The sequence below is a fragment of the Bombus vosnesenskii genome, unplaced genomic scaffold (genome assembly GCF_011952255.1).
Source record: "Bombus vosnesenskii isolate JDL3184/JDL3185 unplaced genomic scaffold, Bvos_JDL3184-5_v1.1 scf7180000013265, whole genome shotgun sequence".
Classification (NCBI taxonomy): domain Eukaryota; kingdom Metazoa; phylum Arthropoda; class Insecta; order Hymenoptera; family Apidae; genus Bombus; species Bombus vosnesenskii.
The window spans coordinates 2,065,323-2,092,893 of record NW_022882925.1 but is presented as its reverse complement, the minus strand read 5'-3'; the positions used below and the strand labels follow the sequence as shown (position 1 = coordinate 2,092,893).

Below are 27,571 nucleotides of genomic sequence, written 5' to 3'. Positions count from 1 at the left end.
ATTTTTCTACTCTTTAGGAAGAATGTTAGGGGTTTATTTTCATGGTATTTAATAGGTAATAAGTAAATAATAAATAGGTAGAAATTACAACAGTGTAAAAAAGAATAAGTAGAACATTTTCTTTCCTGCTTCAATTTTTTCAAAAGAAAACCTTACATAATGACAATCGTCCTAAGTTTTTTTCACAATTATTACTTTCGTAAATACGTACACAACACGAACAGAGACATCGCAAAACGGTACCCATTTCTTAAAAGGTAAATAAAGAATGGAGAATACAACATTTTCTTTTCTGCTTGTATTTCTTTCGAGAAGAACCTTGCATAATGGCAATCGTCGTATGTTTCTTTTCGCAATTATCCTTTTCGTGAATAAGAAGACAAGAGAAACGGAAGAGGTCGAGAAAATGGCAAGCTGCCCCGGAATTTTGCAGAGGGTGTTTCGAAAGTGACGCGACCATTCGAGGACGCAGTATCTTCGCGCTTACTATAATACAAGGTCTAAAAATCCATGGCGAAGTTGGCAGACACGACTATTATTATATTGTTGCAAAATCAAGACTGCACGTGAGGGTGAAAAGAAGAGAAAACGTCATTAGTCAGGCGAATCACGCAGTCAAGACGAATTGACTTTAAAATCATGTGGAAATGTCGTGATTTTTCTAAGATAGAAACGTACAAGAACATAATTTATCGTAAATTCCTAAACGCTGGTTTAATATAAAACCTGGATTGAATCTTTAAAACTTTCTAGAAGTAGTTTAATGTTAAAGACTATTAGCTTATTCCGTTACTACTCGTTGAAACGGACGCCAGTCAGTTGAAACTATTTCCACTTCATCTACATACGAAATTCCGATAAGAGATATATTAGGTCACACACATTCTAGCCGATTCTTCGTTACAGAATCTACTACAATTTCAATCAACTTAATTTCAATATCTTATCAATATCAATATTGTACTTTTATTTTTTATGCACGAGATGTCCCATATCTGTTTTCGTTCGTCAGATTTCGTCTTCGTTTCTCAAAAAATACCATGCGACTCTCTCATAATACCGAATGGTTCGTAACTAACCAAACTCTGCTAAACGATAAACACTGTTCTACGAGTTTCTAGGAATCCCGTGGAATCGGAACAAACAGGCGAATCCCCTGATAAGAGATAGCTTAAAATTGGATGGAAGAGCATCTATAGGTTTGAGGTTTTCAGGCCGCTGACAAAAATGAATATCGGATCATGTCTGAAGCATCGCGATTCACGGCGATCTATGCCATTCTATGCAAACAAGCGCTTGCCTGTGACGATTCCATAAATTAGCGAAGACCGATCGCTCAGGTGGTGATCAGCTGACAATCAGCTGAGAATGGGTCGACGAGAGAGCGTGGGCACGGTATTCAAAATGCACGCGAGAAAGTAGACGAGCACGTGGTGTCTCTCTGTCCTCGTCTCAGATACAAATCCCGCTCCCAAGCGAACTATTCGCGGCTAGCAGCGCACCGCAGCCAAGAATAAACATGAAAATAGGTTCGCAACCCTTACTTGGCGTCGCTTTCGCCTAGCCCTCGTCACTATAAATCATATAACGAAAACAATCAACCATATCTATCGTACAATTCATAGTAAATCAAGCTGGTTCGTCATTCGCGTCGAAGATTGATCTATTGCATCCAGTTTTCTCTTAAGAATGAAAAATACCTCACATTGGCCGAACGTTAAAGAAACGAACAAGTGTTAAGAATTTAAGAAACAAAATAGTACGCATTGGAGATAGTCTGAGGAGTAAAAATGACGGAAGATGAACTTACCAATGTGTTTTGATATCCCAGACCATATTCTTCGTTCGCCTCGCTGCTGGACGATGCCATGTTGGATCTTCAGTTGGTCGAAGATCGTGCACGATTCGATTTCGAAACTTAATGAGACGCGAGAGGATCGGAAAATGGATAGCTCGATAGAAGAAGTCAGGGTAAATACCAGTTAGATCGAAACTTCACTAATGGTTATTGGTCGTTTAAACCAGGCGATTCTTTCTTCCTCTTCCTCCCCTGTCTCCACGGCTTATCGTGCACGATCCCCGCTTTGGACACATTTATCGTCTTCCCTAGAACGATCTTCGAACTTCTTCAGCCAGGCATCGACCACCATTCGACTCGTTCGCGTCTCACCAACTCGACGATACTTTCGCACATGTACACCAGTACAAAAGCACGATACCACCCGACTGTTTCGTTCGTTCCTCAATACATGTTTATAAAGTAACAGATAAGTGAGTTACACGTGGAACTACGTAAACGCCGAAGACGGAATCACGTTTCGTTATACGGACGACTATGGACAACTATCAGTTTCGTCGCAGGCGGTTTTTCTCTTCCGTTATTCGACGAGAAGTATCAGAAGAGGCTGATTTACGAGATTTCGTTGTTTATCCCGCCTCGATCGCGAACATTCCAACAATTAATCGTATCGTGTCACGAGCAACAGAAAAACAATTAGTTCCGAAAACGACGCTGTGTATCTAGGTAACGCGGTTTCAAACACGCGCACGATAGCCACTAGCCGCTCTGAGACGCGCGTCGAGACCGGGTGCCGAACTACCAAACAGAAAGAAAAACAACTAGCCCCACCACACGCTGCCACGAAAATCCTACGATATACACTGCGCCACTTTCGCGTTCTTACTCTGATTTTCGTGAGGACTTTCGCAAGGAATCTTCTCCATAAAATATTGTTCCATCCGCGATTCTCTCGTTAGTTGATTTATGAGTTAAACGATCCTTAAAATCGATCGAAAAATGGTCAAAAGATCGGACGAAGACCGTTGCAAACGTAGGAACAGCGGTTGGCGATCGAACTAATCCTTCGATAATGGCATGGCCCAACAAATTCGCGCTGAAGAAATCGTACAAGATGATTTTCTTTGAAAACTTTCACTCGTTCCACAACAGACTCATTTCCGCTATTCGTTGTTCGACGAATGGGTGTTAAGAGGTAAACGATCGAAACGGTTCTCAGTGATGGAAACGATTCAAAGGATCCCGAGGGTCGTATGACCTACGATATCGGTGACACGAGACGCGCTTCCCAAGCGACTGTCCGGTTGGACGGTCGTCAGCCGACTGATAGGTGTATGAATGAAGCGACTGGGATTTCTGCCTCGGTTTACAGGAAAAATCGGAATCCTGTCCCGTCGGTTGACACTATTCAACACGTGACTTCGACTTCGCCGTTGTCTTAAACGACCATTCGATACCTATGATTTCACCGTTTTCGTCGGCATAACGCGACAGTGATTAACACACTGGTAAAAATGATTCGAAACGATCGAATATCAGAGAATAGATACTGTTGTTAATCTGCAACGAGCTCTAAGATAATTCGACCGGCGTATCGATTCGTACGATACACTTACGCACTATCTCTTGCACGGTCTCCGGCAGATGTAATTATGTAATTCGAGTTAACTGGGATTGCCTGAGAACAGTTGACGCGCAACGGAAGCTTGTTCGTTCACGAAATATTCCCATTTACGGCACGGAATGTAACGGAAGCGTAAGGAAGGAAATTACGAGTTTGGATATCCACTCCACGAAAATTTGTGCCTGTATAGTTTCTTTGCATTGACTCAAGCTGCAAGATAACACGGTAAATAGTTAAATGACCGAGTGAAAAAGGAGAAATAACGCGCGTAGCTGACCATTTTATTCTCTTGTACCGTTAAATCCTTCAATCGCGATCACGGACATCCGACCTTGACCATCGACTTATGACGCGCTGTCTCTCCCTTCAAAGTTTTGGTATTACTTGCAGAGCCATTCGACCGAACTCTTCGTCTTTTCGTTAATTGGCCACCGACGATGCACTAATTTCATATCGCCTGACATTTTGACCGGTCGGGTCAAATGATCGAAAACATTGACTTGGATTGTAAACCGAGCGAGTCACCAAGTGCGCAGACGTATACGTTGCCTACGTATTAAACTCAGCGAGGTGTAAACATGATTAATTATCAGTTTCACTTAAAAACAGTACGCAATATGATTTGAAGAGACACAGAGAGCAAGAGCAGGAAAGTTTGTGAACTTTCTACGAGATAGAAATTGGATTTGTCTTCGGTAGAGGATGATACTAGAGAATCGAGTTTCACCGAATTCGATGGTCTTCGTGTCACTTTGGCTTCGAGAAGCATGACGGTATTCACAGGAGAACGTTAGTACATGAATATTTATGAGCGCGAGCATTCTAGGTACGTAATCGCGATAGGCTTTGAAATCGGACAGTCGCATTGGCGGTGGATCGAATACCTTTTTTTATCATTTGGCATCGGTGTGCTTACACTACGACGTGGAAATCACACGTGGGATCGATGGGCGTTGATATCTGGAGGGAAGCAAGGCGAAACGGAAGCCTGAATTATATTAAGACCGATGAAAAAAAGTATAAACGTTATATTATATATTATATATCATTAATAAATGTACAATGTACAATCGAAACATTCTAACAAGATAAAATTATGAAATGTATTGTCCATTTACAGATTTACAAAAGGCCACCCATATTAATACTGTAATTATTATGATAAATTGTGCGTTTGAATATATTTAAGTCTCAAAAATATACGTATTTTATCCCTTGATCTTTCTTTTTTTGTCTGTGCTACTTTAATCGCAAATCCTTTGAACAGGACTACGAGTCGTGACTTTTCAACGATTATGTTATTTCTAAGTTTGTGTGAGCCCAGCCCTTACTCTGCTGGGATAACTTTCATTTTTGGATATAAATTAACAACCCCAAAGCATTATATCCCATTTGGTACAATGCGATCAGTTAGAAGAGGAATTGTCAGATGAGCCTGATACAGTTGAAACTATTGTAAACATTAAAAAATATTTGTTTAAACCTGTAATTCAATATTACTACTACGTTTATAAATATTACTCACCAATGATAATGATAAGAATAATCACGCAGATGATACCAATGATGATCATCATTTTAAGATTTTTCCACCAATATTTTCTTTTTAATTTTCCTGCCTGTTGCTCAAATTGGGTCGCTCCCTGTTGCAAAGCATCAGCACGATTCTCCAGTTCCGATAGCTTTTGATCTCTTTCTAATACTTTCTCCACATTTACTTTCATTATCCCCACAACCTCATCCACGGTTGCTTGTGTTTGTTGCAGCTTTTTAGTGGAAGGTGGTTGAGAATTACGAGGAACACCTGCCTCTCCATCTCTGGAATTGCCACTGCCGTCCATATCTCTGTAACCAAAGAAATCACATGAAATAAATATGAATACATGCATAAAGTCAGTTTTGATCGATAGTTTAAAGCAAATTTTAATATCGGCTTTTAGTAAATTATAATAATATGCACTAACTACTGAACACACCCATAACCTCGAAATTCGCGAGATATTTGTATGAACGAAATTCATCAACTAGAATTTTGTACATGTTATAATTTTTTAATAAATACTATATAAATGTAAAACTATCGCTAAAGTAATAATAATATAATACGATATACTAAAATACGTACGTCTGTTTACAGTTATGTGATATGATTTTATTAAAAATACTGATTTGTATTACATTTTAAAATAGGAGAGAAAGTAACGAAAACTTACATTAAGATGAAGGGTTTATAGAAAATTTAATAGAGATGTGAATTGTTTAAAAATGATGACAGCTATCACCAAATTTTGCTTCGATGACGAATACACTTTACAACTGTACATGACATACGATAAAGATGGCGATGCCCATGACGTCACATTTATTATGAACACTCTTAGGAAATAAGCAACAGAAGACTAGATTCCTTTTGTAATCTAATTTTTAATTTACGAGTTACTACTACGAGATATGATCATTCGGTTCAGACATTTTCTACAAAGTAGATTTTCAAAATTACAGTGATGCGAAGTTCAAATTCAAATCATGCCTGTGCTGCCACCTTCAAGCAATTATGTGCATCATACAAGCATTTGAAAGTTTTGACATTTCTTTCTACTCTACTTTGTATTAGTCTAAAAGTTTATGATTTTATGATATATGCTTTAATTCTGCTACGACAACAAATATTCCTACCTACTAATAAATGACACGAATCAAGCAAGAAAACATATAATTTTCATTTTTGCAAAGCAAAGTCTATAAAAGATAACTGCAAAGAATAAAATGCATAATTATAAATGCATCTGTAATATTTAAATACAAATCACAGCGGACTGCTTATTTAGCTTCAAAATGAATAACAGATACCAGCAACTTGCGCATATATTAGAATGATTGAACAATGGTAAACTATCGTTTCATTTTCCTATAGCTATCGATACAATCTTCTCGAATCTCATAAAATATACGTCTCAAAAACTCACCAAACGAACGATCCATCTTGCGTTTTCCTCCACGTACTTTCGACATTTTTGCGAAGCAAAATTCACGATGGCACCCTCGCATCGCGACAAAAATCGTAACGAGGACATAAATAAAACATCTTGCGGATGCTCGTGCGCGTATTCTCATCGCGTTACCAGGACCGTACGAACGTACCTCGTGGAAGCGTACTTCCATACGAAACAAAAATTTATCCAATTTCACGCAAAAATCGAATCTTCAAACTCCTGAAACAAGGCCTCGCAATGAACCTTTGCATTTCTACCGTATGCACGTTTTATTCGACCACAAAAAAACGGTAACAAGTATCTCAGTTGCGAAAGGAATAGATTGACAGTGCCGGTCGTTGGCCTATTTCCGCGACACAGGAGTCCGGGTTCTCGAAAGCCACGTTAACGTCCCTGATTTACATTCAGGGTGTGTTTGCGCATGAGGGTTGCAGCTGACTCGCGTTTATTGACTGGAAATATCCGTACATGCGCGTTGCTTCCTATTCCAAGCCACGACTCGAACTTCCTTATTCGATACATCGATTCTCGTCTTCTAATCACCAACAGGAAAATTTCCTTTATATCAACGTTCCAGGCAATGTATCTCGTATATCGTCTAATTAGACGACATTTTTTATCAATTCGATGATTAGCGGATAGGAAAGAAATTTACGAGAAGGTTAAAATTGGAAATACGAAGGGGACGATTCGAACTGTTCGAGGGTAGTCGAGATAACGGTGGAGCGGCGGCGCGGCGGTGCCGCAGGAAATTTTATCAATACCGTGGCCGTCTAGTGGGTGACAGTCGCTCGTGAAAAGTACGCGGTCATCTGACGGTGTTGGCAAGTCAGCGGATAGCTCTAGTTCGGGAAACCAACAGCGATTGACGAACAACATGTGAGTAGAAATCTTCACGATTTCTAGGAAATTTGACCGATCGTGTGCTCGTCAAAAAGTGTATTGGCGTTCGAGCAAAGCCAACAAGGAACCCGTGTGCACTGGTGATTCCCTGCGAACGGGTCTATATCGAAGCGCCCCGCGAATCTATAACGCTTTCACAGACGGGGACGTGTAATTTCTAATGACGAGAAATTGCCATCGGGACCTGTCGAATAAATTCCACGCGATAGAATCGATAGACACTGCCGTATAGAAATGTAAATCTCTTGGTTCTTTGCTATCTTCGTCGGTTTTCACGTTGATAAAAGGCAAGAATGGACACGTTGAAAAATCCACGAATTTATCGACGATGTAGATGAACGAGTGAATTTTTATCGATGAATTGCCTGTTTTCGAGACAAGCTCATTTCCATTACTCGGCTGTTGTACGAAAATTTATTTATTTTTTTGCAAGAGGCATTTATGAAAAATTGAAATGTTCAGTTAGTTGGAAATAGTAGTCGTTCTTTATATACGAGTGTCAAAATTAAATTTTGCCCACGTAAAGTTGAACCTGGGCAAACGTTTCTTTATAGAGTAGAAATTGTCACTGTGTGAAATTCGATTGTTATAAGACGGATTTTAAGACGCAATTTCCTAGACCTGTGTCGCCAATCGATTCCCCTGCACGGCCTGTTCGCAGCACACACCAGAATTTCCAATAAAGTGCAGCAAAGCTTAAAGCGGACCATAGGGGCGATTTCTTTTGAATAGTGGAATTGCGGTCATTGAATTCTGGAACTCGATCTCGTGCCTCTCGTCTTTACGATCGAAGTCTATAAGCTTCAGAGAGGGACAGAAACAGCTTATGACTTTACTGCCATCATCCTTATCTGCCATCATCTTCTTCGCGATTCGCGATTTAGTTACATTTTTCTCTCAATTTCTACTTTGCAAATTATCTCTAAATAATCGTATAAAATTTAAGTTGTTATCGTTAGCTTCTTGATATTCTTCCTCGTGATAATTTCGTAGCACCATGATATTTTGTAAACCGTTTCCTGACATCGATCGATACCACATATGTTTCGACTGGCAAAATCGCGAAATTTCATTAGAGACACAAACGTACTGGTGGCAATCAATCGTGAAACACAACGGACTGTACGCTCTATTCGTAGTTTCTATATTTAGATAATCAATGGAGGGCACATTTGCAGCAATGTTCTACGACTTTGACGAAACAGAAACGCCCGTTTTCCGGCGCGTATCAGGTGTCTGAATGAAAGTAGATTGTCTCAAACAGAGTCAGACGAGATGTGGAATATGGCTCGAACAACAGGTTTAGATGAAACGTGTCTTCTGAACAACAGATAATAAATTAACCTTATCATCTCTATTTCTATACGCATAATATATATTCTTTATTTCCGCTCACCTTTAGGCTTCGCGGTTACTTTCAGTCGCAGACTTTACACAAACTACGAACTTACACATAAACGGAACATATATAAAATTGACCAGAATAATAATCATAACTCACTTTTATCTGTATTTCGTTAAGAAAAAGATTACCATTTTATTTATAGAAAATATTTCCATTCACTTCTTTGAAATACTTCTCTGTTGCTCTTTTTTGTTTTCTTTATGCATTCGTTAACATTAAGCTGTTTAATCTTAAGCGTTTTATCTTAAAACTTTATCTCAAAGTATAGTACACTCGAGTGTTTCTAATTAATATTAACGAGGTCTACGCAGAATGGTACTTACACGTAGTTACAAACTTTTAAGTGAAGCTTCAAAGAATAAATGTTTAACATATAAATTGCACGCAGAGTTGCAGAAAAATAAGCTATCCTTTCGTGTAATCTCTGCTTTTCCAAAAAAGATAACACACGTCATAATATCTCGCGCACAGGGTATTCAGTTATATTTCGTTGACGTCACCTGTTCTTCGATAATTCTAAAATTAGGATATTGATGTGAATATTAAAAAAAAAAAAAAAAATAAAACCGGGAAGCTTTCGAACAACGATGAAAGTTTCTTTTCGCGCAGCTTTTGTACAGGTTACTGCTCGAAAGTTTGTCAAACATTGATTTTGAAGAGGACCGGATAAAGTATTTCGTGATTCATGAAGAGAACGTGCATCGAGCGATTAAAATAATAATCACGATAACTATTTCGCAGCCGACTCGAAGATAATTCAATAATGACGATAACCGACGTACCTGCCTCAATCGATATATTAATCCGATTATATAAGCCGCTTGAACGCATAAAGGCTTTAAACCAGGTGAACGCTTCCCTTTTCTATCCCGTAACAAAAAAGCTCCTCTATTTCGATGTAAAAATTTTTCATGGGGAATAATTCGCATTCTTCATCATGGGACCTCGTTAATGGTTTTGTTTCTCTTATGTCGCATCCGCGTTAATTAGATCGCGAGTTGCCTTAATGATTGTGAATAAACATCGTATTCAGACTACAGCTCGCGAACACAAACTGATCCTTTGATGTACCGCTTCCTGAGCGAACGTTTGTTGTTCGCTAATGAGTAGACTGTGAATGTCCGTGCAATTTCATATTTTTATAAACGCAACTGAAATAGAAATTTGTTTTACCTACTAAATATTACAACGAGTACTTTATTCTGGATCTTTTTATATATTTTTGCAATTTATAAATACGTAACAAACACGTAAGAATCAGTTTACTGGCCGCAAAATCAACGTTCATTGCTGCCAACGAACACGATTCAAGATTTATTCATGACTTGTGGACGTACTGTGGACGTAGATTAACATCGAGTCTATTCTGAATTACATTCATCTATTCCTAGAGTGGTACTCGACTGAATCGGTGAATCGATCGGCCGTTGCTACTCCGTCGTTCGATAGGCTACCAAAAATAAAATTCGCAACCTCTTCGACCGCTTTTTAATCTGCCATCGGTACTCGACATGTCGGGAAACCCTGATTCACCATCTCGAGCACGCGCTTCAAATCGGAACACACGTAGTTCGCACACGAAATGGTTATACGTATCGCCATTGAAAGTTTCGTTTCTTTAGCAAAACTCACTGATAACGAGAATGAATAAAATTTTCAATTGCCAAATATCTTTATCGGAATTTCTCTGATTGATAAAAGTCAGAAATGAAGAGAATGAATGAAATTTCCAATTATGAAAGATATTTCTTTAGAAGTAGTATCGTTTTGATGCGTGTGTATCGGATATCGTATATGAAAGAGGAAGCTATTTGCGTGGGTGACTTCTTAATTAGTCAAACTAATATAGAAGAAAATGTAGATAGGATGTATGTATGTTCGGAAACAAATCATGAATGTAGCTCTTGGATATCGGAATAAATCGTTATAATTGAAATCGAAACGTGGACAGTAATTCAACGAAACGCTGTGAAATTTTTCCACGATGTTGAAGCATAAAGCCGACGAAACGCCAACGCGAACCTGTCATGATAATTAAACATCCTCGTTGTGTTTGGAATGGTCTTGCCCTGTCTGAAAGATCAATCCTTACGAGATACGTTTGCTCACGTCAATACAAATATCATAAGAGTTTGTATTAGCTTTTCCTTTTCGCGTGGTCATGATCCTTGCATTTTTAGTAGAATGAAAGTAAAATACGTGAATCGTGTTAAATCAAATTTGTTATCTCGCATAATGAGAGAAACGCAATGAGATCTTTTATTAGAGTTAATTATAGAATTCGTTTAGAATTCGAAGGGGAATCCTCGTATTTGCGTCTACGTGTCTCGAGTCATTTCTTTTTCTCTGAAGAATATTTAATACACTGTATCGCGTTCTTAGAAAGCGATGATAACAGAAAGAGATGATATCATAAGCAGACAAAAGCAGCTATACGACGAACGTGCAGCTTTCACGAATGTGTCACGAACTTTGGCCTTTCGTATTTGCCACCGCCCTCGGTTCGATGGGAATATCGCAGTATCTACCATAATATAGAGAATCGAGTCGTAATATCTACGAACAGATTCTGAGAAACACTATAAACGTTATATTCAACACGTGAATGCAACACGTTTTAATTGATACAACGTATCTATAGCCAGATTTAAAAGAAACGAAATATACAAGTGACGATATAAATTTGATATTGATCGATGAATTTTGAGCCGACCGAACCAAACGAAGAATAGAAAGATCATTATGTCAACGTGAAAGAATATTTTATTACAAAGCCTTCTCGTCGACGATGTTTTCACGAGAAATTCAATGCACGAGTAGGTCACCATCTGATTCTTCTTGGAACAATGACGCAAATTTGATAACAAGCCGTGGCAAAGAAGGCAAACGAAGAAAATAAAAGAAGTATCAGATTAGTTGTTTTTAAGACTGGATCCTCCCTTGACGAGCGCTTATCTCGCAAAGAACAGTCTAGACACTTTAAGATTTCTACTCGCCCTTAATCTTCCAACGCGTGCATTACTTCCTCTATCTGTCGTTCAATTTCCTCTCCCGGAGGTTTAACCTACCAACGATAATGAGACTGAAATTTCCATTCATCGAGAATATTTTAAATATTTTTTCCTCGAAGGAATTCGATCAGGGAAAGCTAATAGGAAATTTTTGAATCGAATATATAAAATTTAATAGATACTTTGGATCGCGAATAGATCATAAACGTACGAACGTTATTTGGATAGTGAGAAAAGCATGGAATATGGAAAATTTATATGGCTACTTTAAATCGAATAGTAAGTGATGGAAATTACCTGGATAGCGAGAGAAAAATGATAAACGGAGAAAATTTATAGATATCTTAGATCGAATAGATAGTAAGAACGATGAAAATTATGTAGCTAGTCGGAGAAACATGATAAACGAGGAACATTGGTGATGATTGCAGGGCCACTGAAGGCGGTCTAGCACCTGATGCTGCTGCGGGTGCAGGTGCAGGTTCTGATGGAATCGTCGGAGGTCCCAGGACGCCTCAGCAGATCGCCTCGCAGAAACGACTGCAGGCGACGCAGGCGCAGGTAGATGAGGTCGTTGACATCATGAAAACGAATGTTGAAAAAGTGTTGGAACGTGATCAAAAGCTCTCTGAGCTCGATGATCGAGCAGGTAAGATCTGAACTTTATCTTTCCTTTATTTCTGCTTTATATTTGTAAGATATTCCCTGACAAACTTTCTGAAATGCTTCGAACTTATGTCTTAATAATAACAACATAATAACAAGGAGTGCAATGGAATTCCATGTATTGAAAGGAAATGTCAAGCTAATGCTTAATCGAATCTAATTCTTTGAAAAAAGATTCTTATTACGTAACAAAGAATTACAGACAGACTACTGATTTATATACAAATTACAAATACAAAAACAAGAAATACAAATACAAAAAATATTTCTATGAATACAATTAAAGAAATAGGATTTAAATAAAGAATTATTTTACCTATTGAACATAGTAAGAAGCGCCTTACTTTTTGTTTATTACACGCGTTCTATGCATTCTCCTATATGCAAATTAATAAATATATAGAAATCTGAAATCTAATTATAGAGAATCATTCAGTCTTATTACATAAAGTATTTATCCCCTGATAGGTTGACATAAATGGAGTTCCGCTTTAAAAAAACAAGCAGCAACTATGTGTTCGTATGAAATTTAAAAGTTTAAATATCGAGTGCCGACGAGTCATAAAAGAGAAAAACGAGGGACGGTAACTAAACGAAAGACACGTGATGTCCTCTGTGTCTGGTGTTTTGTACGTGCATCGTCGTGATATCCAACGAAAGTTTTCACAGGAAGAATGCCATAATGGTTAAATGGGGGGAAATGGAAATACACACAGCGCGATTACGAGCGCACAAAGCGGCGGATTAAGCCGAAGGACGAGTTGTTCGCTACGTTTGCTCCAAGGATATTCTCTCCATTCATTCTCGCACGGCATTAAAGTAGTTCGACCCTGCGCGTCTCTCTGCACGCTGATATCGATTACTGTGACGCTCTGGAATCGATGGCATGTTACGGGACTACCATCCTCGATCTTTCTCCCTGCATTCAGTTTGATCGTTATCCGGATTTTTCACCGGTCTCGTGTATCTAATTTTTCACACAGTTCAAACATGTCAGAAAATCGAAGAATTATTTAGAAATTCGTTGGATGTTTCAAATACTTTCTTAATTCTTTTAAGGAAAATATTTAGTGTAGCGGAAGACTTCGTATTTTTAAACCCTACACTTTAAAGTATTTTATATTAAGAGAACGTATTTTTAAATTCTATGTTATAAAAAAAATAGGAATGAAACTTTTTATAATACAGTTAATTGAATTCACAAGTAAATTATACGCTCGTTACCATATTTTGCATAATGTATCGAGCAATTTTTCGAACTGATTTAGACGCCGATCGAGGACTCATTAAAAAGGCAGGCAGAGTAATCACATGAGACGTTAGAACAAAGTATCGTAAGATGAAAGCATATGGCACGACCAATGGCACGACCTCCCTCATTTTAGTCATTTTTAATAATAATTAATAAAAGTTTCACGTCGTTGTATTTCAAGCCCGAACAACTTCGTCCCAACGCCGTTTACAAGATTCTACGGACTCTTAAAATCGAATGCCATAGAAATAGCCAAAACTTCTTGAAAGTTCATGAAACGTGTAATTCTGTTCTAAAAAAAAATGTGTCCTTTTTTAGACGCGCTTCAGCAAGGAGCGTCGCAATTTGAACAACAAGCAGGAAAATTGAAGAGGAAGTTTTGGCTACAAAATTTGAAGGTAATAGACCCTTCTATTTAATGATCTTATCGAAATATTCGTTGAATTTAATTCTTTACTCCCGTCCTGCTTTCCTGCTTATAGATGATGATCATCATGGGCGTCATCGCACTAATCATATTGGCCATCATAGTTGGTAAGTAATTAGATTCATAGATGCACTTATTAAAGCTAATGACACTGCCATTGTAACTGTCTAAATGTTCTGTGTCATACGATCGATGTATCTCGCCAAGATTTAAAACGACCGGGTCGGCGTTAATTAAAAACGATACTCGATCATCTAAAATATTATTAATACCATTAATATCAGAATATCGCTAGTATATTATCGTATCGTGCTATATTATTACACTGGCAGAATTTCCCTGATAACGTAAACGATACAAGTCTCGCTAAATTTAAGAATTTAATAATAGTCTAAAGAAGAACCGAATCGGTCGTTTCTGGTTAATGTCTTTGCGTCTACATTTTCGTGTTGAAAAGAGGTCTCCGTCACCGAGATCATATTGTGCACGACGCAAAGGGACGATGATATCCTTTGAGTGAAGTGTCACCAATAAACTTGCACGGTTGATCGGGGAATTCCTTCAAGCATCCCTTAGGAATTCCTCGAGCTGATAAAATCTTGTCGACAGAAGTGTCACCGTGCTTCGCTTATATCGTAACTTATCGATCATTGTTTCTGGTAAATTGAAAAAGACCGAAGAAAATTATTATGACGGTATTAAGAAAAAAGCCAAATAGACTTCTATTTAAACGATATATATCAATTAGTCCTCGCGATTGATCGAACAGTCTCGTTCGACGTGATCGCCATTATTGAAATGATTTTATTCCTCTCTTTCGAGGGAATGATCCCTCGAACTCGCGGAAGGAAACTGTTCGTAGAAGATCGAGAAGGATCACGCGCTAATATGCTACTAATCTAACGTGTGAATTCTATGTGTTTTTCTTTTTCATCTAGCGAACTTCATGTAGACGCGCTGGTTGGTGGAAAAGATTTGTGTGTGAGTGGGTCTGAAGGTAGACAGCAACAAAACTGCGACATTGCGTATTATTGTTATATCTCTGTCTCTCTCTCTCTCTCTCTCTGTCTCTCTATCTCTCTTTCTCTGTTTATCTGTTTCTATTTTTTTCCTATTTTTATCCTTATCTGTTCACGTAGGACGTGTGTACGAAATACCTGTATACGGATATGTATATGCCCGTCCTCGTTGTTCTATCTCACCCAAAAGCCATATCCCGTATCCTGAAATTTCTTCAACATGCGTACATATGTTCTCCTGCGAATGTTCGCAATTTCATAAGAATCTTTCTTGTTGGAACCTTAACGGTGGAAATTACAGCGATATTATCGTTTCAGTAGCAAAATTTTCACTCTGAGTAAAATCACTAAACTGCGTGTATTTGTGCATTAATCCATAATTTTACGAAAACAATCAAAAATGTAAATTTTACCTATTAAATATTATAACGAGTACTTTGGATATTTTATATGTTTTTGGTATATGGTTGTTTTAGCTGCTTCAACCGTATGACATTACGCGCGTTCTATTTATTTCTCCATCATTAAATTTCGTAAACCATAAATGCTAAAAAAATCACGTTAACGACGTCGTTAAGCGATCCAACAAAAGACATGGCGAGAGATGCTTATGAAATTGACGCTTAATCATCGGTGTTATATACATATTGTCTGCCTGTAATAGGTACTTGCTGGTGTATCTGTCACTATCTGTATTTCCCCTAAGAACCGCCACCGTCCTTCGAGGCTCGTTGTATATTCATGAACCACTGATTTCGCTGTGCTCTGCTCCAATTAAGAATCACAGATCACGCACGTTCGCTACCATCAGAAACGAGAAGGAAACCGAGGAACGGTGTTTCATGAATTCTCGACGAGAATCTCTAATCGTGAACCAATCCTGATGTGTCTCTTCCAATGCAACACGATCCAGAGCAGCGATGCCACAAACACGAACGTTGGAGGCTTTGAGAAAGAATTTAAGTTACGAGAATAATCGATGTTAAAGTTGTTGGTCAAACAAAGAAACTTCCAAAGTATCTGAAAAGTTAAGTAACATGTTGTAAGTACGCGTCTTTTATCGATGCATTTAAACTCTATGGCTCTATACGTTGCCACTAAGATCAAAGCTTCCGCGGTTTCGTTTCTATGACTCTGTCGCGACAGGACCTCGTGTTATTGGAAAAAAAAAAGAAAAAAAAGGAAGTTAAGAGAGAGTAAAAACTTAAAAGGTGTCGTTAACGGGGTCAAGGCGTATTTTCGAAGAGGAACGCGGTGATTTTTTGAATTTTTTCAAGACGTTCCACAGCAAGACAATCAGCTTGAAACCGCGAACAGAAAAACGTTTTGAAAGCTACGCAACCATTCACCCAGACCCGTGCCTCGTAATTACTGTTATGTGTCTGTCTGTACATTTTGGTGGCATTATCCCCTGTCTTTCTTCCGAAGTTAGTCCCAGCCAGTGATTTTCAATTTTTTGGTGGTCGAGTAAAAAACGAGATACATATGCAAACGAACAAAAGTGCGACGAGACTCGTGTAGCCATGTAGTCGCGTGGAAAAAAGAGCAGGGAAAACGAAAATTAAACGATAATGTGCGTGTCGCGTGCAGTGAACGGAGATAAAAACGAGCGATAACCCTTGAATACCACCGAGAAATGAAAACACACGAAAGGACAACACCACAACGACAAATTGACAACATTGACAATTAACAACAACAACAAGTACTATATATATATATATATATTGCTCCTATGAACAACAAATAAGAACAACATCAACAACAACAGTAACAACAAAATCGAAAGAGACTTCTATAAAAGCTTTTATTTCACTCCCTCTCTTCTCTTCGGTACGGTAAGCTACAAATTTTACTGATGCACTTTATCGATACCAATTCTCTTTTTCAATATCTTTCTCTTCTTCTTCTTCTTCTACTTCGACATCGTACAAGGAGACAAGAATTTTTCTCTTCTTCCGGCATACTGGTTCTAAGTTTAATATCTTATTGAATATCTTCCTACGCGCAGAAGTGAAAATATCTCTCAATTTCATAATCTATATTTTTCCTTTTTCTTTCTTTTCAAGATAGAAATAAATAATATTCCATAGATCACCGTAAATAGAATCTTTTTAAGAATTCGATCAATTTCTGCGCGCAGCTTATAAATCCAAACATTTTGCATATTCGATTCAGCATGAGATTCTATAATACTTTCTTTATTTATTTATTTATTTATTTGGCCACGTATCGATCCTGTTTATTTCCACGAACTCCAACACCGTTCCGGTATATACATTTACATAACAATATATATGATAATTATATGAATGTAAAAATATCTCGAATGCGAATATTTCTTTCAACGAAACGAAATATTTCTGGGACGATCTTCATGCTGTTTGCATGTTTCTCGATGCTTGTAAACGATTATGGGGCATGTATTTTTTATGTTTTACCTTCAATAGACACATAGTTTTTCGCCCGATCGGGAAACGTAGAGATGCATGGCTTCCTCTGGTTATCTACTATACTATGTGCTACATTACGAGGAGAAAAAGTTCGATGGAACGCTTTTATCGGAGCTTCCAGTGAATTACAATGATCGTTATAACGAGAAACGTTTTCACGAGGAAAAAAGAAATATGGAACGATATCAAACGATATCAAAATAAAAATCACGACGATAACGTGCAAGAAGAAAAACGCGATAATGGTGTTCGGTCTTTACATCGAACGATCAGTGTATAGACACGAATTTCCAAGCAATACTGGATGTTAAATGTGATCGTAAATTGCATGCGATTTGCTTATGAAATATTATATTATATAAATTTATATTTCTATGTCTGAATATGCATTTAAGGAGTAGGCTATTAGATGTGTGTATCATCGTGGACAAAGGTGTAAATTTCATGTTACAATAGAAAGGAAATAACTACTGATTTCTTGCGCCTCTGAGCGATTAGATCGTCCGATTAAACGCGTCTCTACCTACATACTTCACGCCGTATCGTTTCAAAAGAAAAAGTTCGCCATTAATTAGTACGCTATTAATTGTTTGCTTGGAGTCAGTTGTTTTTCTGGCATGCTATAGCCACTAGAGCTTCCTACTTTCTTTAGAATAAACGTGGCACTCAGAAACCAAACTGATCGACTGATAATTTTTCAAAAATTCCCTACTTTTGCATAGAATATATCAGAGTAACGTTCAATTTTCCAAAATTCAATCGATTAATCCCCGATGAAGTTGATTACTTTGGCTTGTGTGTGACTCAGGTTTCATTTATTTCTCCCATTTTGTCCGATCTTTATCGAGAAAAGCTATCTTTGTCCATGATGGTCGTAGACTGGCATTCTGCATGCGAAGAATACCAAAAAAAAAAAAAAAAAGAAAAAACTAAAAGATCGAAACGAAACCAAGCGATGTGACTGAAACGTCCGGCAAGATGAAAGATGTTGCAAAACAAAGCGGTCGCTTGGAAACGGACAAGGAAAAAAAACAATCGCCTGTTGTTCTTTTCAGCGAGCGCCATCGGCGGCAGCGACTCGCAAAACTGTACACGTGAGTAAAATTAAGGCAACAACAACAACAGCAAAAAAAACAGAAAACAAAAGCAACCAACAGCGAAAGGAAGACGAGTGAACAAACGGCGGGGAATATGAACGTGTGAGACGAGTTTGAGACTGCGTTACAATGAAAGAAAAAAAGGATGGAAAAGGATACACACGATCGATGAGCAACAAGTAACAGCAACAATAGGAAAGCAACAATAAGGAAGCATTGTACGATAAGATCGAAGTAACCTAAAGAAGTGGAGGAACAGTGGTAATAACGGGTGATCGATGAGAGTATCGATTATTGATAGAGGTTCTTCGATCTTCCAAGTTCGGCAAAACTCAAAAAATAAAATCAGAAAAAAAGAAAGAAGCGAAGAATAAATTGAAATGTAAAGGATATGTTATATCGAGGAAGAGAAGATCGAAGAAGAAGAGATCTAAACGATTGCGGTTCCGTTTGCAATTCCGCCATCATGTTCGAGATCCAAAACGATGCTTTCGATTCGAACACGACAGTGGACTCGATCAAATTCGTTTTGTCAACGTTTCACAAATGGACGAAGGCCGGCCGCGAAAAGAGGAGACGCACGATAAAAAGAGCGAATGGTTTACAATTAGAAACTTTCATGGATCGTTCGTCTAAGCATTGTAACCGTTACATCGACCGATAGCAAAACGGAAAAACGGTGAACGGAATAGAGAAGAAGAGGATGTAATAACTGATCTAATAATTGATCGATTCTTGCCTTCCTTCGTCCATCCTTGTGAGCTAATCCGCGCTAAATAAATGAATAAAGGAGAGAGAATAATTAATGGCCAGTGTGTACAAAGAGAAGAAGGGAGTTAGAGAGAAGATGAGGAATTATCGCGATACAGGGTGTCCGTAAAAACTAGCAGGATCTTTTCGACGAAGGCAGCGTGTCGTAGGGAATTTTCATTGTGTCCCCCTTCCTTCCGTAAAGAAGTGCCGAATATAAATAAATAAATGTGTGTATAAATGTATATCGACGTTTACTTTATAAATAAAACATGTATGGCGAGTTACGAGGAAGAGCGTACGATCCAGGAGAGAAATCGAGAGAACGCGGATCTTCCATCGTCCCAAACCATTTTGTGATTCTGCTTCGAGACTCGGGCTTGTACAACGATAGAACGAAATCATCCGTTGTTCGAAGATTCTTGTCCATCCCTTCCAATCTTTACGATCATGTAATCTTTATTGCCAGACGCTTCTCATTGTCGAGATCTCGCTGCGTTTCCTTTCCGATCGTTTCATTCATTTTTAAAAGACGTTTCACGATAAAATGTATGAATTAGGATTAAGCACAAGGGAAAATGACGAATATCGGTAGGACTTTTACGCTTCTGAATATCAATTAAAAGTGGAAAGATCGGCCATATCACGCGTGGATCGTACGCTCTGCTTGTAACATATATGTACATCTCGTATTGTAAATAATATCATTTCTCCTTCATGTTCGTTCGATTATGACCAACTGCTAATAATTAAATAAACGACTCGAAAAAAAGAGAAGAAAGAAAGATATATGATACCACGGTGAGAAACTATGCAAGATAGTGAGCGTGAGAGCGAGAGAGTAAAAAAACAGAGCGAAAGGGAGATCGAGAGAAAGAAAGAGAGTCACGTGCATTCTTTGTTCTTTCGCGTCCGTTATCCTTCCATCTAATCGGAGAATTAAATAAGTAGAAGAAGCCTGCCTTCGTCGAAGATGGCAACGAAATGTTTTCGAGCAACCTGTGCGACGAAACGAGAAGGCGGACAAGATTAAAGAACAAAAATAAAGAGCGGAAAAGAAATAAAAAAAAGGAAATAAATACAAGAAAATATGAAATAAAATAATGCTATGAGCGAGAAAAGAGAGAGACGCATCGACTTGCTCGAGGCACCTATGTAGGTTCGTTTTAAGGCTTGAAGAATTATCTTCAAATGTTATGTATACATGTTAATATTAATAATAATAATAATAATAATAACAATAATAACAATAACAATAATAATAATAAATAATAATAAATACTAATAATAATACTAATAATAATGATAATAATAATAATTATGATAATAATAACAACAATAACAATAATAATAGTGCAGGATAATATTTAACAAGATAAAAACCGTGCAACGTGACCACCGTGGAATCCATTGGCCATTTCGAAGAAACGAAACAAAACGGAAAAGATACACGGTATGGAGTGTCGTCGATGATCCAAGACAATGTTACGAAGTCTACTCTATGCGCAGAAAGTTGAAAAAGTTTAAAAGCTGTTGCTACAGAAGACGTTTTTATTATATTGCAGCATACTTATGCACTTCGTTTGCAGAATTTCTACTCGACTGCTTACGTACTTACGTGCTTAGTGTACGACTACTTACAACGTACAGAAGTGCATTTCTAGGATCATTTAAAATACTTGTAACAAGTTTGAATTTATACCCCTTTTCAACTCGAAACAGCTACACTCGTAGATTACAAGCTTTCGACATTTTTAGAGAAACATTTTTGTGTATAGAGATGATTTTGACTGAAATGTGTCATCGTTCTTCGTCGGCACTTCGTACACGGTTCCACAGAGGAAACGATATCCTCAAAGTTTACCACTATCAAGTCAACCACTATACACGAAAGAAAGAATCCGATGAAAGGAAGCGCATTCAACGGCATGACTTCTCAGGCAGCTCGAGGAAGTCGTCGATGGTTTCCTTTTCATTTCACTCGTTTACTCTTGTGTTCATCCGTGTTCATCCATCGAACGAACGAACCATTCCAATTTTGGCATTTAGAGTCCATCGAGTCCCTTCCTCCGCGTATGTCCGTTTTACTTCTAAAAAAAATTCATTCATTTGGAGAAAAAGAAAATAGAATGATGGAATAATCAGCTACGAAATCGGACTTCTTCCAAATTCTGTCCTCTGTCAATGGAAGCAATTGTTTCTTCTCCTTCTTTCTGACAAGATTCTAATGATTCGTTGAAACTACGCGAAGAAGGGGACCAGAAGTTGTTAAACGCGGAATAGCAAGCATTATCGATCGTTGGGGCAGAAGGAGTTTCAGATAGGATTCTTATTCGAATCCGAAATCATAGCGTTTAAATATGGTTAGATTGTGTTTGAAAAAGGAAAGAAAGAAAGAAATATAAAACGCATAACTGTACGTCATGCGATACCTTGACCGTGTGCGTGTTAATTATTAACGACGATTATGATCATGATTATGTTGCTTTCAACATTGTACAGTATCGAATAAAAATTACAGTGCGTGGTCAGAAAAAAAACAGACAGCTGTAGAGAGCAAACGGAAAGAAAAAGAAGTGGAAACTTCCTATGCGACTCTGTTTTGGGTACGATCGTGTTAGGGATGCCTTTTTATCATTTTCTATTTTCCTTTCTTTTCACGTTCGACGAAATTCCACCTCGAAGACACTGTTCTTCTAATAACGAGAAATACGAGGTTCCGAATTTCGATCACGGTCGTGGCCAGAAAAAGTCGACGTTAATCGATTGAAGTTGTCAACCTAGAAAAATATCTCACCGTTAACCACGGAGAAAAGGAACCATTTAGAATCTAATACCTATTTAACTCCAATAGGAGGTAAGAACTCTGAATATACTTTCCTTATTCATTTTCTTTTCTATTCTCGTATACTTCTTTTTACCAAAAACAATTGTCATCTAATCAATTTAATGTGTTTCAGTTGTAAATGTATATCGGTGTTCCGAGAAAATCGCGTTTATCATTGTGATTCAAGCGATCTACAAAATTACAAGTCGCAATTAAGATCAATCAATCCTTGCCTTGTGTTCGACATACATTTATTACATTCGTCAATCGCCAATAAACAGACAGATACATAACCCCCTTCCTCCTAAATTTCCGTGCAATTATTCGAACATAAATGGACATCATTACCATCTAATATCTTATTAAGTTTCCCTTATTGAAGGTTCTAAAGCAAAGTGCTTGTTGGCCTAACTTTAAAAACCAAAGCGAGAAGCTTCTCACGTCGTATCGTCTTAATCTAACAATAAGAAAGACCAAAGTAAACAATACTCGTTACATTGAATTTCCTACTTGCGCTCGTCTTTTTACTAATTTCGTTTTTCCCTAATCTTTAAAAAGATATACAAAATCGATATATAGATCGAAAAATGACGTCCTTCCATCTCTCTACTAATTTCTCAATTTCTGTTTATTCGACGATAACGTATCGATCGGAAATAATTCGTGCGATTCCGTTTTTGCAGCGAAATTCATGCCAGAATCGACACCACCGCCTCCAGCCTTTGCCTACCCACCACCAAATCAGATTCCGGGCCAAGTTGTCGCCGCTGGCGGACCAGCCGCTGCACCAGGAGGTGTAGCCGGCGGAGCAGGCGGTGCAAGCGGATCACAAACCGCTGGTGCAGCGTTAGTTGGCAACTTGAACGGCATTCACAGCGTGATGTAAAAAAGAGATAGAAAAATATACACTTCTCCGTACCGTACCGTACCGTATCGCAATAAGAATTTTCCGAGTTAACCTTAAGCGGGCAACGTGAAATCTATTGGCTTGAGAAACCAAGTGAAAGAGCATTTTAAAAAGAAACAGAACATAAAGAGAAGAGAAGAAAAAAGAAAGGAGGTTCCAATCGAGAAACCCGATCGTTAGACGCGTGACCACGTTGAACCGTATCCAAAATTCAGATCCCACAATCAGCACAGGTTTCTTTTCGACCTCTTCAACGAGATAGAAGAAGAATCGAATCTTCACAAGAGTCGGTGAAATAAACGTTTGATCGAGGAACGAACAGCTAACGCGTTAACTGCCGCGATGCAATCCACGAACATGAACAAAACCAATACAATAATCGATTTTGCTAAAGGTGTTCTCTGTTTCGATCAAGCAAGCGCCGCCATTTATCCTTTCTGTCGTATTTATCGATCGCAGTGAGTACAATCCAACCGTAAAGCCCGTAAAAGAATCACAAGATAGAGACTCGTGGCGCATACTGTTAGTTCCTTTGTGCAGTTAATGTGTTAAAAAGTACGCTGCTGAAGAATGAAAAATAAAATCGCGAGTTCCATAATAGCTTGTAGGTACAGTCTCCGTCTGTTACTATACACTTCCTGCTCGGTGGTGAGCACTTAGAGAGTCGGTAGGGAAGTTGATCGACCCTCCAGAACGTTTATTTCGTGAAGAAAAGATAGCAATCTGTCTAGGTATAGATTTTTCTGTATATCGTCGTCGACCTCGACAAACTGGAAGATTTAACTCGATTCGCGTAATGGTAATCCTAGCCGAAGAGTTAGTAAGAGGGGAAACGAATGAACAAAATACGGGGGAGGACAATGTTCACGTGTCGGTGGACGAACATGTGTATCTACGTATATACGTGTATATGTACATAAATTATTACGAATTATCGATGTAAGATTGAACTATACATATATATGTGTATATATATATGTGTGTATATATATATACATATACATATAAGTAATGTGACTTATAAATACGTAGTAGATATTGCGACGAAAAAAGAATGACAAGAAAGAAACCGACAGAGAAGCAGAGAGAAAGTGAGAGAGACTGTTAGCCTGACGTTTTATTATTCTTTACTTGGCACTGTTCATAAATGAAGATTAGCAATTGTTGTTCTGAATGGAAATTAATGAATGCATTAAGAAGGATGATTTCCACGTTGATTCGTTTGAACGATTCTTCTTTGTGGATCCTGTTTTCACGGATTCGGGTAATTCATCTTTAGTCCCTATTTACAACCAGCTCTTTATTAACCAGAGATTTCATTGTCTTATGATTTTTAGACTTTATATTGAGTACGCTACTTTTTATGAGTCGACGCGCGACTGGAAGATGAAACGAAAATGATCGAAAGAAAATTTGGCCCATAAATGTCCCCTTTTTCGAAATGATCCATACTTCGTTATAAGTCGTATTAATGAAGATATTTACCGATTTTTTAAAGATGACTAATCGAATTATCAACAATTGCTTGTAATTCATATTATAATTATATAATTTATTATATCAGAAACGATAGGCTACTGTCGAAAGAGGGAGCATTTGTGGATAGGGATTTGATAAAGATTTTCTATTATTTTTATGTGTGAAATCGCACCTAAGGGAATGCTCACTCTGTTTAGCGACAACCAGTATGATATCGGAATCCTCTTAATTATAGTATTCAATGGTACAGTTTTTTTTTCTTTACGAAACGGAAATAAAGAAACGTTTCGATGATTAAAAATCGATATCGCGATAGAGATTTCTTTTCTCGAACTAACTGGCAACTTCTTGATATTCTTCTCTTTATTGGCCTAGTCTGATTAATGTTTCATCCAGTTCGTTTACTAAACCTTATCATAAAATATCGTTCAATTTCCATAAATGATTAAGAAAATCGTAGGAAACACGATGATTGATTCTCTCCTTAAACTATGCGACTACGCTTGTATGTGTATCTATGTATGTGCATACACCGTATGTACCGTAACTAGATGTTCCAGAAGAAACGTAATCTTTGTATGTAAGAGATGGTATGGAAGAAATATCTCTTTAAAAACGCTAAAATGCAAAGAATTTGTAAGGGTTGCAATCAATGTTTATCGAAAAGAAACCGTTAGAAGTAAGATCATTCATTTTGCTACACTGTTGAAATATGAACAAGATTTCGAGGTTTAACAATCGTAAAACGTTTCCCCCTTAATTACTGTAAAAATCGATCTCTCGAAGCATACTTTCCTTGCTCAGGATGCAATTAAATAACCAGTCCATTTATCCCTCGATGACCCTCCCTTTATCTCCGAGATGCTTATTACTATGTCCACGAATCGAAGAACAATAGAGAAACGATTATTTAAGATGTTTGTAAGTATGAAGAGAATAATTATACGTATTACTATGTAAGAAGGCTTTATCACATAGGCAGTTTAACGTATTATTACGAGGTATAGAGATACGATTAATATTCGCGATAATTGATTCAGTTGAGCGTCATTCGATTTACTGATCGAGGAATCTATGTTCATCTAGTTTTAGATGTTACTGTATATTAGTCTTAAATAAACACAATTATGGAAAAGATAAAAATATCTGTTTGTAAATGTTTTACTATATTCATCCTACAAATGTATTTTATTACTGTTGAGCTCATTAAATATTGTGATCGGGAGATAAACAACACAATCGAATAAAAAATATTAAGGACAATTTTTTTTTTTTTTTTTAGAACATTTATCTAACCTCGAGGTTCCATTTGGAGCTGCTACGTTCATGACAGTAATGAAATGACCGTAGCGCCGCGTAGTGGTAGATTCTTCCATTTGTCGACCATTTGTAAACATGTCTCCAGTAAGTTTCCTCCTCTCGAAAAATATAAAAATAATTCGAAAACATTTAAAAATTTGCTAAAACTTCGTAGAACATATAAAATAGTGTGCTGTGACCTTTCATCATAATACAATTTTATTTCCATTTTCGAAAAGATTACAAAGATATCGTTGGATATTGTAAACTTCCAACATAGACGTCTAGCAGAGGCTAGCACATGTATCCACAACAAGCGTAATTTTTTAATTAAAAGAATTTTAAAATGAGGAATTATATATTTTTCAGCCAACGGCAAAGAAGTCTAAGGGACCGACCATAAAGAAACAGGCCCTTCGGGGTAAGGGTCAAAAGAAAAAGGTATCCCTTAAATTCACTATTGACTGTACTCATCCGGCAGAAGATAACATTATGGATGTAGCCAATTTTGTGAGTTTTCCTTAATTTTGTTCTCTATTTTTCACATTTTACTTCTTTCCTGAAATTCTTCGTATTTTTTTAATTCTAATCTCTATATAAATTTAATTATTCAGTGCAATCTTAATCTTATATTAACTTCACATTATCAGAGATGATGGGAATATTAAAATTGATAATGTTATGTGTAAGTAATGTTGTTCTTTTTTTATAGGAAAAATATCTGCATGAAAGAATTAAGGTTGCAGGGAAGACAAACAATTTTGGTAACAGTGTAACCTTGGAAAGGGATAAGATGAAACTATCTGTTAATAGTGATACTGACTTCTCAAAGCGGTGAGTATCGTCCAGTATTTAAGAAAAATACTTGTAATTTAAAAAACCAACTTTTTATTAACATTAATGATTTGTGGGTTTTGCGTTATATTCTTACAAGATAACTGATATTTGCACTAATTTAATAACATGTCTATATAGATACCTTAAATATTTGACAAAAAAATATTTGAAAAAGAATAAACTGCGTGATTGGCTACGCGTTGTGTCAAAAGATAAAGAAACCTACGAGTTAAGGTACTTCCAAATTAACAGCCAAGAGGATGATGACGAAGAAGATGCAGAATAAAGTTTACTTTAATTCTATATGCAATTACAGAATTATCTGTACATATTTCTACAAATAAATAAAACAAAAAGTTTGTATTGCATTTTTTAAAAAATATAAAATCATACCATTCCTCAATTTCTCCGAAATTAATTTAATTCGACTTCATGAGTGCATTGAAAATCAATTTATTGGAAATGACACTGTAATAAATGCGAAATCGCACGTAACGTATACAATAAATCACGTATTCAATTATCAAAAAGAAAAAAAGAACTAAATTTATCATTACGTATGCATTATAAATTCTTCATAATGTTGAGAATAAAAGATGCGTCACCAAACGCGTAGTAGTGAAAAACATGTCACTCTTTATTATTAACAGGCTCGTATCTATTTAAGGTTCAACTAGATCCCAGACAATTTGAATACTTTTGTTCACGGAAAATGTTAATTTTTTCATACAATTAATCTCCTAACTATAATTATAGTCAACGTTAATTCTAAAAGGAAGATACAAGTTGTGAAAAGAATAAAAGATATAATTAAACAAATAATG

General features: G+C 37.2%; 4 protein-coding genes across 7 annotated transcripts in view; 2 read left to right on the top strand and 2 right to left on the bottom strand.

The window, feature by feature from the left end:
• LOC117243174 (chloride channel protein 2) overlaps positions 1-3,621 on the bottom strand; it is a 34,055-nt gene extending 30,434 nt beyond the window's left edge. Inside the window, exon 1 of the mRNA XM_033510426.1 lies at positions 1,811-3,621. Coding sequence (XP_033366317.1) covers positions 1,811-1,870 — 60 coding nt within the window. The 5' untranslated portion in view covers positions 1,871-3,621. The remainder of the gene's footprint in view (positions 1-1,810) is intronic.
• Positions 3,622-4,435: 814 nt separating this feature from the next.
• Positions 4,436-6,544, bottom strand: LOC117243192 (synaptobrevin-1-like). 2 transcript variants are annotated; one of them, XM_033510462.1, is made up of 3 exons: positions 6,389-6,544; positions 4,948-5,267; positions 4,436-4,872 (listed from the first exon to the last, which is right to left on the bottom strand). In XM_033510462.1, exons 2-3 carry the CDS (start codon positions 5,261-5,263, stop codon positions 4,829-4,831), a joined length of 360 nt encoding a protein of 119 aa, XP_033366353.1. In that variant the 5' UTR covers positions 5,264-5,267; positions 6,389-6,544; the 3' UTR covers positions 4,436-4,828. The 2 variants fall into 2 exon arrangements, with proteins under 2 accessions (XP_033366353.1, XP_033366352.1); XM_033510461.1 differs by lacking the exon at positions 6,389-6,544 and adding an exon at positions 5,636-5,795.
• A 593-nt stretch (positions 6,545-7,137) lies between these two features.
• On the top strand, positions 7,138-25,754 carry LOC117243189 (vesicle-associated membrane protein 2). 3 transcript variants are annotated; one of them, XM_033510458.1, is made up of 6 exons: positions 7,138-7,294; positions 12,166-12,383; positions 13,971-14,050; positions 14,135-14,186; positions 15,018-15,076; positions 22,909-22,996. In XM_033510458.1, coding segments are annotated over exons 1-5 (366 nt in total). In that variant the 5' UTR covers positions 7,138-7,292; the 3' UTR covers positions 15,032-15,076; positions 22,909-22,996. The 3 variants fall into 3 exon arrangements, with proteins under 3 accessions (XP_033366349.1, XP_033366348.1, XP_033366347.1); XM_033510457.1 differs by lacking the exon at positions 22,909-22,996 and adding an exon at positions 18,607-18,911; XM_033510456.1 differs by lacking the exon at positions 15,018-15,076 and having other exon boundaries at positions 22,909-25,754.
• A 156-nt stretch (positions 25,755-25,910) lies between these two features.
• On the top strand, positions 25,911-27,108 carry LOC117243191 (60S ribosomal protein L22-like). Its single transcript, XM_033510460.1, has 4 exons — positions 25,911-26,015; positions 26,280-26,420; positions 26,623-26,744; positions 26,886-27,108. Exons 1-4 carry the CDS (start codon positions 26,007-26,009, stop codon positions 27,031-27,033), a joined length of 420 nt encoding a protein of 139 aa, XP_033366351.1. The 5' UTR covers positions 25,911-26,006; the 3' UTR covers positions 27,034-27,108.
• Positions 27,109-27,571: the final 463 nt, after the last annotated feature.

Bases quoted from the DNA above. Each gene is read 5' to 3' on its own strand.
- LOC117243192 (XM_033510462.1), bottom strand. From the start codon at position 5,263: ATGGACGGCAGTGGCAATTCCAGAGATGGAGAGGCAGGTGTTCCTCGT. The intron at 4,873-4,947 runs GTGAGTAATATT...TGTTTACAATAG, and splicing joins TATTCTTATCATTATCATTG to TTTCAACTGTATCAGGCTCA.
- LOC117243189 (XM_033510456.1), top strand. The intron at 12,384-13,970 runs GTAAGATCTGAA...GTCCTTTTTTAG, and splicing joins TGAGCTCGATGATCGAGCAG to ACGCGCTTCAGCAAGGAGCG. The intron at 14,187-22,908 runs GTAAGTAATTAG...CCGTTTTTGCAG, and splicing joins CATATTGGCCATCATAGTTG to CGAAATTCATGCCAGAATCG.
- LOC117243191 (XM_033510460.1), top strand. The intron at 26,421-26,622 runs GTGAGTTTTCCT...CTTTTTTTATAG, and splicing joins TTATGGATGTAGCCAATTTT to GAAAAATATCTGCATGAAAG. The intron at 26,745-26,885 runs GTGAGTATCGTC...ATGTCTATATAG, and splicing joins GATACTGACTTCTCAAAGCG to ATACCTTAAATATTTGACAA.